Source organism: Herpailurus yagouaroundi, unplaced genomic scaffold (genome assembly GCF_014898765.1).
Source record: "Herpailurus yagouaroundi ecotype Mexico unplaced genomic scaffold, PumYag 141, whole genome shotgun sequence".
NCBI classification, from domain to species: domain Eukaryota; kingdom Metazoa; phylum Chordata; class Mammalia; order Carnivora; family Felidae; genus Herpailurus; species Herpailurus yagouaroundi.
This window is the reverse complement of record NW_024412396.1, coordinates 15,910,670-15,924,844: the sequence shown is the minus strand read 5'-3', so window position 1 is coordinate 15,924,844 and position 14,175 is coordinate 15,910,670. Positions and strand designations below refer to the sequence as shown.

At 36.0% G+C, this 14,175-nt stretch overlaps 1 protein-coding gene across 1 annotated transcript in view; it reads right to left on the bottom strand.

Annotated features, from left to right (window-relative positions):
• Positions 1-14,175, bottom strand: part of TTC6 (tetratricopeptide repeat domain 6) — a 209,369-nt gene that overhangs the window by 136,349 nt on the left and 58,845 nt on the right. Inside the window, exons 2-3 of the mRNA XM_040476984.1 lie at positions 7,712-7,804; positions 1,879-2,082 (exon numbers count right to left, since the gene is read on the bottom strand). Of these exons, the coding sequence (XP_040332918.1) occupies positions 1,879-2,082; positions 7,712-7,792 (285 nt within the window). The 5' untranslated portion in view covers positions 7,793-7,804. The remainder of the gene's footprint in view (positions 1-1,878; positions 2,083-7,711; positions 7,805-14,175) is intronic.

Below are 14,175 nucleotides of genomic sequence, written 5' to 3'. Positions count from 1 at the left end.
TAAAAGGAAAGGAAAGGAAAGGAAAGGAAAGGAAAGGAAAGGAAAGGAAAGGAAAGAGAAAAGAGAAAGGAAAAGAGTATCTAAGATCTCCACACCTAGAAGGTGTCAGCCTGAAACACAGGATTCACCTGGAAGAGTTAGCAATGAGTGGGTTCACTTAGCCTTGGCAGAATTCATTTCATACCCCAAGTGTAAGCTTTAGAAAGATAGCATGACTTCTGATGAAGTCTGTAGCTCATCATAGGATAAGTCCTTTCTCCATAGCAATGGTGGATTTTCTCTGGTCAACTATTATTTGTGCACCTTCCTTATTACCCATTATTCCCAAAAGATCAATATGCCAGGAAAATGAACTTAAGAAAGTAGGGCTTGAGAAATGAAGGAAAAAAACAACAACAGGAGGAAACTGCACTAATCCAAACATAAGGTCACCAGGACCCAGACTAGGTTGAGGGCAACTGGAAAAGACAAGGAAAAAAAATTACAAGCAATGTTAGGAGGCAGGGTGTCTGGCTGGCTCATCTGGTAGAGCATGCAACTCTTGATCTTGGGGCCATGAGTCTGAGCCCCAAATTGGGTGTAGAGATTACTTAAAAATAAAATCTTGGGGCGCCTGGGTGGCGCAGTCGGTTAAGCGTCCGACTTCAGCCAGGTCACGATCTCGCGGTCCGTGAGTTCGAGCCCCGCGTCAGGCTCTGGGCTGATGGCTCGGAGCCTGGAGCCTGTTTCCGATTCTGTGTCTCCCTCTCTCTCTGCCCCTCCCCCGTTCATGCTCTGTCTCTCTCTGTCCCAAAAATAAATAAATAAACGTTGAAAAAAAAATTTTTTTAATAAAATCTTAAAAAAAATAATAATGTTAGGAGGTATCTAAGCCTTGGAGACTGATTATGGGTGAAAGCAAGGGAAGGGAAGATCACAGATAAATCCAAGGTTTCAGAGTTAGGATTTGTGGCACATGTTGAAGAATGGCCAGTTGAACTGGGGAAAACAGAGCAGGAACATGGTCTTCAGTGGGGAGAGGGGACCCAAAATGAGAGGGAAGGTTATTACCCAAGGAGTAGTATCCATTTGAGTAAGTCAGAGAGCTATCCATGGTAATAATCAAGACAGTATTTTGTGGTTCAGAAAAAAAAAGTGGCTTCTTTAATCCTAATAATAATGTACCCATTTTTGGGGTCCCTGGGTGTCTCAGTCAGTTAAGCATCCGACTCTTGATTTCGGCTCAGGTCATGATCTCACAGTTCATGGGTTTGAGCCCAGCATCAGGCTCTGCGCTGGCAGCACAGAGCCTGCTTGGGGTCTCTCTTTCCCTGTCTCTCTCTTCCCCTCCCCCACCCACTCTCTCTCTCAGGATAACTAAACATTAAAAAAAATGTGCCATTTTAAATAAACTCATTTAAGTCAAAAAGTAACTCAGATTAAAGAAAAGTAATAAGCAAATAGTAGTAAGGCAATACACAAACATGGTAAAAATTATTAAATTACACATATATAAAATGAATTTGGAAAGCATTCTCACAATAGGAAAAGACTCAGGGTTAGGATAACCTATAAACAGGGCAAAGATGTAAAATATACAAAGTTCACCCAGTCCTGGTCCCTGGGCTACAGTTCCTGACTCCCTCAAGATGGTAATGGGAGGACTCTTGGTCAATTTCTGAAAGCCCTGAGGTTCCTTCACTCCTTAAATATGTGTCTTCTCTCTTCAGAGTTGTAATTAGGTTTGAGACTAAAAGTCTGCAAAACACAATTTGCATATTAGAGAGCCCTTTTTTCAGGGGGAACCTACCTCCATGCCTTGGCCCTTACCCAGGCCATTTCTTCACATTTGCACATCCTCAACAATCATAACTGTTTCCAACACAAATAATGTTTTACCTTTAAAGATTTGGCTGCTTTGGAATCACCTATGGGCTGTTCACCTTTCAAAAGTTTACTTGATTCATCTGCTGGTTGAACTTCCAGAGTTTCCTGAGATTTAAATACTATGCTTTCTGTTTCTGAGACTCCCCACTCCAATACATCCTCTTGTTCAAGCTGGAAAATACTTGATAAAGTTTCAGGAAGTTCCTCAAGCACATTCTGTAGGAAAACATAAATGTACGTTTAAGATCTTCTTATTGGTCCTTCCAAAGTTTTAAGTCACACAATGTTTCTAACCATAAAATGATTATAAAAATGCATGATTGAAATTAAACAAAGATAGTAAGTTTCCTGTGAAGATTTTGAAATAGAAACTCAAATTGAGTTAAAAATGTAAAGGCTACCAAATTATTTCCTCTGGCTCTTGTCTCAGAAAATACAACTACCCCCAGGTTATTATGCACCAACTCTAAGGAAATCATAAGACTTCAGTCTTACCCTGACTTCACCCCACACGCATACAGAATCAAGACCCACAGAAACAACTGACCTCTGCCCAATCCGACGTTCTCTGGTCCTAATAAATGTGGCTCCTACTAGCCAGATGCTCCTCCAGAAGACTGATCTCAGGTCCTCAAAGAAGAGCTGACCCAGAAGTCTCAAGAAGACCACCCAGACATCCCAACTCTATCCAAAGCCCTAATGAAAAATTCTCACAAAATATCACTCTTAAAACTATTTTGTCTTCCTTAAAAATGTCTCAGTGAGGCGCCTGAGTGGCTCAGTTGGTTAAGCATCTGACTCTTGATTTCAGCTCAGGTCATGATCTCATAGTCATGAGATCAAGCCCCACATCAGGCTCCATGCTGTGTGTAGAGCTTTCTTGGGATTCTCTCTCCCTCTCTCTCTGCCCCACTCCCACTCATGGTGTCTCTCTCTCTCTCTCACTCTCCCAAAAGAAAGAAATAAACATTAAAAAAAAAAAAGTCTCACTGACTTAATCTGTATCTCACCAAGTCTTATGGAAAATATCTTTATAGCCATATTTGGATATTAACCAATTTTAAACCAAGATTATTTGGGATTATGGAGTACTGGCAGTTAAAACTTCACTGCCTCAAATTAACAGATGATAAAACTAGTCTGACTTACCTAAAAATCTGAATTCTAGAGAATGACTTGAAAATGCAATTGTATCACTTTGTTCTTGATACATTCATTTGCTAATAAGTAAAATAAGAGGTAAAGCTGGCAAACAGTACCAAATACTACATAAATGTCTTTATTACGCCAAAAGGGATGGCTAAACCAAGAAATTTCCATTTATAAAATTAAACTTTAATCTGGAGCTTGTATTTTTATAAAACTGCTTACTGGACATTACTGTAATTTATTGTAACTAGATGGGACATTATTCAAATCCTATATCTGTCAATTAACAGATGTATGATTTTGGTCAAGTTAATTAACACTTTTTAGTCTCATTTTCCTCAATGATAAAAAAAGAGGTTAACAAAATCTTTTTCATAAAATGGCAGAATAGATACCCTCGAGGGACAGGTGCCATAGGCCCTATGCTGTCTACTTATGACAAACTCATTCGTTTCATGCACCACAGATTTGGCACTGTTTATCACTCTCTTTTGAATTTCTCTTCTACTGGCCTCAACACACACTCCCAGCATTCTGGTTTGGAGGACTAAACAGATGAAGGTACCACCCTCCAAAATAGAAAATGAGGAAGAAAAGTTTGAGGAGAGGCAAATGACCCTCTTTAGTACTCATCCCAGCCTTATTTCTCCACAAAATGTTTACTGGTCCTATCACTCTGTGCCCTGCATCTATTGCAGCATGTATCATACTGTATTATAATTGTCTAGGTAATCATTATCACAGTTGTAATCATCAACATATAGAAGCATTATCTCATTTAATCTTCCACCACAACTCCATGAAGTAGGAACTGTTTGTAACCCCATTTTGTGGATGAAGAAATGGAGACTTACAGAATTAAGTAACCTGCCCAAGGTCACACTGACAGTAAGTAGCAGTGCTCTGTTTGAACCTAGAAAACCTGATTCCAACCTGTACTCTCTTACCCTCCTTCCCCTATACCCAACAGACTAGCACTTCTCAAAGTGTGTTCCACAGACTCCTGGCAATCTTTGAGCCCCTTTCAGATGATCTGCAGTGTTAAAACTATTTTCAAAATAATACTAAGCCTTATTTGCTTTTTTCACTGTGTTGACATTTGCAGTGATGATGCAAAAGCAGTAGTAGGTAGAACAATGAACCAATACTTTTCTTTTTTTTAATTTTTTTAATGTTTATTTATTTTTGAAGGAGAGAGAGAGAGAGAGAGAGAGAGAGACAGAGCATGAGCAGGGGAGGGGCAGAGAGAGAGAGGGGAACAACAGAATCTGAAGCAGGCTCCAGGCTCTGAGCTGTCAGCACAGAGAGCCACGTGGGGCTTGAACCCACGAACCCTGAGATCATGACCTGAGCCAAAGTCAACCAACTGAGCCACCCAGGCACCCCTGAACCAGTACTTTTCAAATGATTAACACATGAGATTACAAAAGTGTACAGGGGTAAAGAGCCATTCAAAGAGCAAGGCAGATCAATGGATTTTAATGTAAGGATATACAATAAGTTAATTTATCTTGTTTCAGGTTCCCCATTGCAACTCATCTTTAAGAAACTACCACTTATACAGTTTGGATGTATTAATAGAGAATAGTACCCATAATTATGTTAAAAGGCTATTAAAATATTACTCCCTTTTCAATCTGTATGAGACAAGACCTACTGAATATACTTCAACCAAAAGAAAATACACAACAGATTGAATGCAGAAACAGATATGAGACTCTAGCTCTCTATTATATCAGGTATTATAGAGATTTGCAAAAAAAAAGTAAAACAATGCTACCATTCTTGCTAAATTATTTTTTGGATACAATTTTTTTCTTAATATGTTTTGTGTTCATATGTAATTGAACATAATAATTGTGTTATTATTTTAAATTAATGAATAAATATTTTATATTTTTCTCAGTTTTAATTTCAATTATGGTATATATTGGTCGAAATAATCCACATAAACAAAAACTCCTTTGGGTCCTTAAAATATTTTCTAAGAGTTTAAAGGCATCCTGAGAACAGAAAGTTTAAGTACATTAAAACTTTAAAGTCTGGGGCCCCTGGGTGGCTCAATCAGTTGAGCATCCAACTTCGGCTCAGGTCATGATCTCATGGTTCGTGGGTTTGAGCCTCATGTCGGGCTCTGTGCTGACAGCTCAGAGTCTGGAGCCTGCTTCAGATTCTGTGTCTCCCTCTCTCTCTCTGTCTCCCCACTCCCCCACCCCCCACCTCTCAAAAATAAATAAACATTTTTTAAAAACCTTAAAATTTGAGGATTTCTTAAAAAGGAAATTGTGTCTGGGGCATCTGGGTGGCTCAGTCAGTTGAGTGTCCGACTTCAGCTCAGGTTTTTGATCTCATAGTTCGTGGGTTCAAGCCCCGCGTCAGGCTCTGTGCTGACAGCTCCGAGCCTGGAGCCTGCTTCAGATTCTGTGTCTCCCTTTCTCTCTGCCCCTCCCTCGGTCGCACTCTGTCTCTCTCTCTCTGTCTCAAAAATAAATAAACATTAAAAAAAATTTGTTTTAAAAAGGAAATTGTGTCTTACCTATCTTTTATGTCTGAAGTACTTAGTGCACTATATATCATCAGCAATTATTTGTAAATGAGTGAATGAATAAATAAGAGAAAATGATATCAGTTTCTTCCTCTGCTATGTATTTAGTCTCTATTTAGAATATTCATTGAACGGTATTGTACTTTGTCTCTTTATCTGTTGGTCTACTCCATACAATGAGTTCTTCAAGGTCAAGAACTGTCTTTTCTATCTTTGTATTAACCATGTCTACAACAATATCTATCACATTGTAGAAAAGGAGTAAATAAATAAGTTCCTTGATTTTTTTATAATTATGTGAGGAAATCATTCTCCATGATGATTCAAAAACTATCATATTTAAAATGGTGGGTACTTAAAGAAAATAAGTTGTATCAAAGAACTGAGAGACCTTTGGCCTGTGGCACTGAGATGTTCACAAGTGAAGCTACATACTCTGAGGATGCCAGGCACAACTTAGAAAGAACAGACCCTCTTCAAATAAGAGCATGTTGCTCTATGCTCCCCCAGACAAATCTCAGCTCAGGAATCTTCTAGAACTCCAAGGGACAAGTAGGATAGACACGTAGAGTTCTGCTTTCTAGCAGAGTAGGCACCCCAAAAAATGTACTTAGAAAGATACCACAGAGCAGTCTTTTTACCATGACCAGGTATCAAATTAAAAGGTACTTACTTTATGTCAGGGTACCTGGGTAGCTCAGTTGGTTGAATACCTGACTCTTGATTTTGGCTCAGGTCATGATCTCACACTATGTGAGTTCAAGCTCTGTATCAGGTTCATGCTGAGTATGGAACCTGCTTGGGATTCTCTCTCTCTCTCTCTCTCTCTCTCTCTCTCTCTCTGCTCCTCTTGCTCTCGTTCTATCTCTTTCAAAATAAATAAACTTAAAAAAAAAAGGTACTTTACCTATTAAAAAGCCAGTGGCCAGAAGAGGTCCAGTGATTGCTTATAAATGTCAAAGCTGAGAGAATGGTTCCCACAAAATTACAAGGAAATCAATATTTTTGTTTAAATCTTTATTTTAAATAGTCAAGATAATGTCTAAGCTAGGCACCTGATAATTGGCCTTTTTTAATAGGTTCCTGAAAATGGTATCTTTTCCTATACTTTATATGAACATAATAAATGGTATTAAGTCACTTCATTTATTAATGAAGAACAACTATTTTTCTGCACCTAACTAATCTTGTATTTTGAATTTACTATATCTATTAGAAGTTTAGACATCAGAGGTTTCAATATCTACCTGTAAATGGTGATCCCTAGAGGCAACTACCATAGATGTCAGTCTTAAGCCCAAAGCATATGTGGGAAAGCTTCAAAATTGATTTAGCCACATATTAGTGCCGCACATCCTGGGTCCTGAGGTAGGAGGTGAGAATACAAAGCAGAAAAAGGCATGGTCTCAACCCAGGAGCATTTCAAACTCTAGCAGTTTAACCAGTTGTGGAAAGTAAGATCACTGGATCCATGGCTTTTGTGAAAAGATTCCATATATTTTCTAACCATGACATATTATCATAAAAATGAAGTGTGAAGTTTTATGTATGTGGATTCACATTTTCAGGAACTATAGAGCTTGCAATTTAACAATATTTTACAAATTCTTTATAAAGGAAATGACCATCGTGCCATCATTTGTATTATGTAAATACGGATTTCTATACATATGGAGCTGCGTCCCATTCATAGGGAATATGTTCCAGATTGCTTTGAATCCTGTAAATATTTTGCCAATGATGAATGGAAAGGAAACTTTATTTCTGAAACAAACTTCTGTCATCAACGGTCCATATTTCTCCACAAAATTTTTCCCCCATCAATAATAGAAAAAATAAAATGATGCTTTCTTAGAAGCTAATAACCTTTAATTAACTCTCCAACTACTTTCTAGATCTAAATGCCTAGACCAGAGAAATTGTTAAAATCTTTCCCTTCTGAAAAGAGTTTTGGGCCTTCTCTCCAAAGGTCTATGATAGGCGGCAACAGTGACCGAAAACAGCCAAGGCTCTCAAAGTGATATTGGATTAGGTATTTTTACAGTTAAACACACCTCTAAAATAAATTCTTTATTTAGATAAGCATTCTAGCAACAAGAGACAGGCTACTACTTCAATATTGGCAGGGAGGATTCTTATTAAAGACTTTACCATTTGAGGTTCCTCAAAACTTATCTGTAATCCTTGCTCCGCTGGCACTTGAGATGGCTTGTGACCGTACTCTTTCCCCATTAAAGATGTATCCTTGAAGAAGAAAAAGAAAACAATTTAAATAATGACAGTTTTTAAAATCATTGAGCTATATTATTCAATGCAGCAAAATTCTACTCATTTAATCAGTGGGGAATAGATACAAGCTAATCAATACTATGCAGTAAATGAGAAATATAAAACAAAAGACACAATAAAAATATTTTGTCTATTATTCTGACTTCTCGGCTTTTTAAATTATTGGCATCTGTAGGTATATCATCAGATTTAATAAGACAATTGAGTAAAGGTAGAGATACTGTAAAACACGGCTATTAAATGGCTGCACAAGAAAGAAAAAATCAAAACAAAATTTAATCTAATCAAAAGCAAGAAGGAGTATGATTATACTTAAAATTTCAATAAGTATAACTGCTAGTATCATTTTCATCACTACTAATGCTAAGTGCTATGATATAGTCTCTATTCAGCTGAAGCGGTAAGAAGAGAGTCCACCACAACGTCTAACAATGAATAGTAATAAAGAGACCCAGCTCCTGCCCAAACTGTAAAGTCACAGACCAGGTATCAACAGGCAAGTTATTTTGCTCCCCTTAACCTCAGTTTTATCCTCTTTAAAACGGGCATTTGACGATACGACTTTTGACACCCCCTTTCTCCTCTAGATTTTTAGTACATTCACTATAAACCTCAGAAGGGTCACACATTGGTAGTGGTGCTAAATCAGCTCTAGAGTAATGGCTTCTTAGGACTTTAATAACATTTTAAAATAATGCTGGAAAAGATGAAGCTGATCTTCAAGTAGCTTAATGGACTTTTAGAACAAACTCCATCACTTTTGAAAGGAAAACAACAAAATCTCATATTCTACAATGTAAAATGCACAATATTCAGCACTCAATCAAATTTGACCAGTCTCATGGAGAAGCATGAATATGTGACACTTAAAAGAAGAAAAATTAGAAAAAGAGTCAGAAATGATAGATATGTTGGAATTAGCGGATAAGGACCTTGAAATTTCTAATATAAATATAAAATGCTCAAATATATAAGTATAAGAGGAGCATAAGATATAAAAAAAAGAATTGGGCATCTGGGTGGCTCAGTCAATTAAGCATCTAACTCTTGGTTTTGGCTCAGGTCATGATCCTATGGCTCGAGATGGAGCCCCATGTAGGGCTGTGTGCTGACAGTGTGGAGCCTGCTTGGGATTCTCTCTCTCCCTCTTTCAGACCCTCCCCCACTCTCTCTCTGCCCTTCCCATGCTCACTTGGTCTCTCAAAATAAATAAATAAGCTTTAAAAAAACAGAATCAAATGGAATGTCTAGATAAAACACATTATCTAAAATAAAAATTTCACTGAGTGGCATTAATAGCAGAGAAGACATTGCAGGAAGATAATATTTGTCAACTTGAAGACATAGAAACAACACAAATGAATCACAGAGAGAAATAAAAACTGAAAGAAAATTAATACCCAGTCTAACATAATCTTTCATTAGAGTCCCAGAAAAGGGAGTGTGAAGGGAGCAGAAAATATTTGTACAGAAAAAAATGGCCAAAAGTTTCCAAATTTGATAACAACTATAAACCCTTGATGCAAAAATTTCCATGAATTTCAAGCAGAAACACACAAAGAATACTATGCCAAGCACATTATAATCAAAATGAAGAAAACTAGTAATAAAGCAAAAAATCTCATCAGCATCCAGAGAAACATTAAGTACAAAGAAACAAATAATTAGTGGTAACAATTACCACAAACTAACATTGCAGGCTTCCTATCAGAATTATGCAGACTGGAAGACAATGAAGCAACATATTTAGAGTACCTGTACTGAAAGAAAACACTGTCTACATAATATTCTATAACCAGCAAAATTATCTTTCAAAACCAAAGGTGAAATACTTTTTCAGCAAACTAAAGGTGAAAGAATTCATTGCCATCAAACCTGCATTACAAGAAATGTTAAAGGAAATACTTTGAGCAGGAGGAAAATGGTATCAGGTCAAACCTTGAATGCACACAATGGAAATAAGTAGTAGAATGATTTAAAATGTGTGTAAAATAAAAAGAGACATTTTTCTCTTTAAAAAAATTTTTTAAATATAATGAATGGTTTAATTAAAATTAGTAATGTATTGTTTTATAACATATATAGATATGAAGTATGCATTAATGATAGCACAATGATGGGAGAAGGGAAAAGAAGTATTCTTCTGTAAGTTTCTTATACCATATGTGAAACATTATATTATCTATAGGGATAATTTAAATATGCACATTGTAAAATCCATTAGCACCTACAATAAAACAATAAAACAAAGAGGTAAATAAGCTAACTAAGTAGTACAAAATACCATAAAATGCTTTAAAAATAATTAAAAGAAGGTAGGTAAAGAGGAGGAAAAAAACAATAAACAAATGTGGCATATAGAAACCAAATAGCAAGATAGTAAACATAAACCCAACCATATCAATAATTCTATGTAAATGGTTCTAAATACTCCAGTTAAAAGACAAAGATTGTCACTGCAGAGAAAAAGAAGACCCTACTATATGATTGCTATAGGAAACTTACTTTAAGTATAAAGATATAAATAAGTTAAAAGTAAAAGGATTAAGGGGGTTATAACACACAAACATTAATCATAAGAAAACTGGAGTGGTTGTATTAATATCAGACAAAGTAGACGTCACTTCAAAACAAGAAATGTTAGCAAGAAAAAGAAGATAAGTTCATAATAATACAAGAGTTAAGTTCCTCAGAAAATATGAAATTACGCACTAATGACAATGCTTCAAAGGACATTGAAAAAAACTGACAAAACTGAAAAGAGAAATAGAAAATTTCATTATTATATTTGGGAATTTCAAACCAACACTATCTGGCCCCTGAGATTTAGCTTTTTATAAATATACTAACTAAACAGAAAATGTAAAATGTGAAATCCTACAAAAATTTCTTTACAATATTTTAGGTTTATAAATGTAACATTAAAGTATAAAACCCTGACAATAATGAACACCAAATTCAGGATATCATTCACACCTGAGGAGGAAGAGAATTATTGGAATTGGAAACAGGTACAAAGGGGGCCTCTACTTTACTTGTAATTTCCTATTTATTTAAACAATCTGAAGTGAATATGACAAAAAGAGTAAATTTTGAAAAATCTGATGAGTACTTTTTCTACAGTTGAAAATATTTTATAATAAAGAAATTTCTAAACACATTTCATGTACGTAATGTAACAATGTCAAAGATGGATTAAAAATATCTTAATAAAGAAAACTAGGGATGCATGGGTGGCTCAGTCAGTTAAGCATCCAATTTCAGCTCAGGTCACTATCTTGTGGTTCACAAGTTTGACAGTTCTGTTCTCAGTCCTGGGCTGACAGCTCAGAGCCTGGAGCCTGCTTCAGATTCCGTGTCTCCCTCTCTCCCTGCCTCTCCCCTGCTCATGCTTTCTCTCACAAAAAATAAAAATAAAAATAAATAAAAAATAAAAAATAAAAAAAAGAGAAACCTATAGTTTACCTTACTTGTGAAAATAAATGGGAAAAAAATCCCAATTAAAATATTTTCAAATGAAACTAATCATCATATTTAGAAACAATAAATCTTGACTAAGGAAATTCTTCCCAGAACTACATGGAAAATTCATTGCTAGTTCATAAGATTAACAGATTAACATGGAAATTCATATGATTAACTCAGTAACTGCTGAGGATGACCATCAATAAAATTCAACACCTATATCTGAGTAAAAAGTAACTAGAAACAAAAAAACTTAAACCCCACGGGAGATATTTGCAGATTCCTGCACCAAACATATTTCAAAATAAAACATTAGATAGATGAGGCCTAATGCAACAAGTAAAGAAACACTACATGTATAAATAACATAGAGTAGAAGACCAAAATGTTACTATTAGTAGATTATGTGACCATATATTTCATGGAAAAAAGAAAATTAACTGAAAAACTAGTAGGCCAAAGCATATCTAATAAATTCAATAAATAAAATTTCATACCAGCAATAACCACTTAAGATCCCATTTTTAAAATAAAAATAAGCAAATAATATAAGCAATAAAATGCATGAATCTCAAAAACATTACGCTTAGCAGAAACAGCCAGGTTAAAATGGTATCAGAATAGCCAAAAATAGCATCCATCTCCAAACCACCCAATAAAGTAAATATAAAGACAAAAATATATGAAAACTCAAAAGTATTTGTCAAGTTAAAGTCCAATGCCTGGGCTTTTTCTTTTTTTTCTATGGGTCATACTTCCTTGTTTATTTGTATGCCTCATAATTGATTGTTGAAAGGCTTATAGCAACCCAGGGAGCACTTTTTAATGATGACTAATCACAGTAAGAACAGTGAGTATGTTTAGTGTTTTAACTTGCCCTATTCCCATAATCTGGGAATAAGCAGTAGTCTTGAAAAATAAAGATAACAATAAATATTTTAGTAACTCTCAGCCATAAGAATGTCTATCAGTTGTTTATGGTCAGTCTCAGCCTATCAATAGTGATGCTATTAACTGGAAATACCTGTGGGCAACTACCTGGGCTCATACTATTTGTGGTGAGCCCTCGGAGACATTTCCCCAACCACAGCAAATGTTGTGGCTGGATCAGCACTTGCTGTTCTTATTATCACTACAACACATACCCCAGCAACAACTACCAGGGAACTTTGAAAAGACAAGGTTTATTACTTATGAGTTCTAAAGGGTACATGGCATACCAAGGAGCACACAGTGAGTTTGTTAGGAGAGGGAGGGAGAGGAATGGGACATGGACCTGGGGTTCTGACTTTATTAGAGTTGAAGTGGGATGCCCAGGGTTTACCAGATTCACTATTTATTGGTGAATTTAAAACATAAGTGTGGGAATTAAAGCACAGGAAAGAAAACACAGGCAGGTAGTCAAAGGATTATCCAGGTCAACAAGAACTTTCCAAAAAAGGGAAACTTCTTGGTTGGGGCAGCCTGGCTCTTTATCTAGTTGTGAAGTTGACACACATTCAAGATGGATGTCTTTTAAATGAATGCCTTAGCAATCAAAACCTGAATGTCAGGCACTTACATTACAATCAAAAAAGCTAATTGTCAGGTGCCTACACTACATTGATTTGCACACCATAGGCTGTGCACATTCTCTGAAAAGACTAGAAGTCCTAAGTTTTCACCTCCGACTGACACTGAGGCTCTAGGCAAGCTGAAAGTTAGAACTAACTCAGGGTTGTAAATTGTCTGCCTGAGGATTGAGGTATGTCCCAACACACAAAAGAGCCCCTCCAAAAATCTGAGACACATTGGTTCCAGGCATTCAAGAAAATCTATATTCAATCATTACCTGACCACTAAGCTAATAAAACAGAGACTTCAGTGGCCACACACAACAGAGAATACAAACTTCACAAAGTTAGCTCAAGAAAGTCACTAATTTTTTTTAATTACAACAAGAAAACAAGAACAACAATAGGAAATAGCACCATTAACAAACCCTGGGGGGAGAAGTAGGATCTTATTCCCACAATTATCACATTATATTATTTTAAATGTCCAGTTTATAACAACAACCAAAAACAAAAACAACAAACAAACAAACAAAAAGAGACATGCAAAAAAACAAGAAATTATGGCTCAACATAGGAAACAAGATATAGAAACCATCCTTTAGGAAGCTCAGACATTGGACCTATTACATAAACACTTTAAATCATCTTTTTAAATACATTAAAAAGCTAAGGAAATCTTGTCAAAGCAACTGAAGAAAAGTATGACAGTAATGTCTCAACAAATTGATAATACCACTAAAAAAGCAGAAGGAAAAAAAATTAAAAATAAAATAAAAAGACAAATAAACCACTAAAACTGACCCAAGAAAAAGCAGAAAAATTTATCAGACCTATAACAAATAGAGAGATTGAATCAGTAATCAAAAACCTTCCTGCAAAGAAAAGTCCAGGACCAGATGGCTTCCCTGGTGAACTCTACCAAACATTTTTTTAATCTTTCTTTTTTCATTTAAATGTTAATTTATTTTTGAGAGAGAGTCAGAGAGAACAAGTTGGGAAGAAGCAGAGAGAGAAAGAGAGCACAAGGCGGGGAGGGGCAGAGAGAGGAGACACAGGATCCAAAGCAGTCTCCAGACCAAGCTGTAAGCACAGAGCCCGATGCTGGGCTCAAATGGTGAGATCAGGACCTTAGCCGAAGTCAGGCACTTAACCTTAACCGACTGAGCCACCCAGGTACCCCCTCTACCAAACATTTAAAGAAAAATTAACATCAATCCTTCTCAAACTTTTCCAAAATATAAAAGAGGAAGGAACACTTTGTAACTAATTCTATAACTCTAATACCAAAACCAGATAAAGACACTG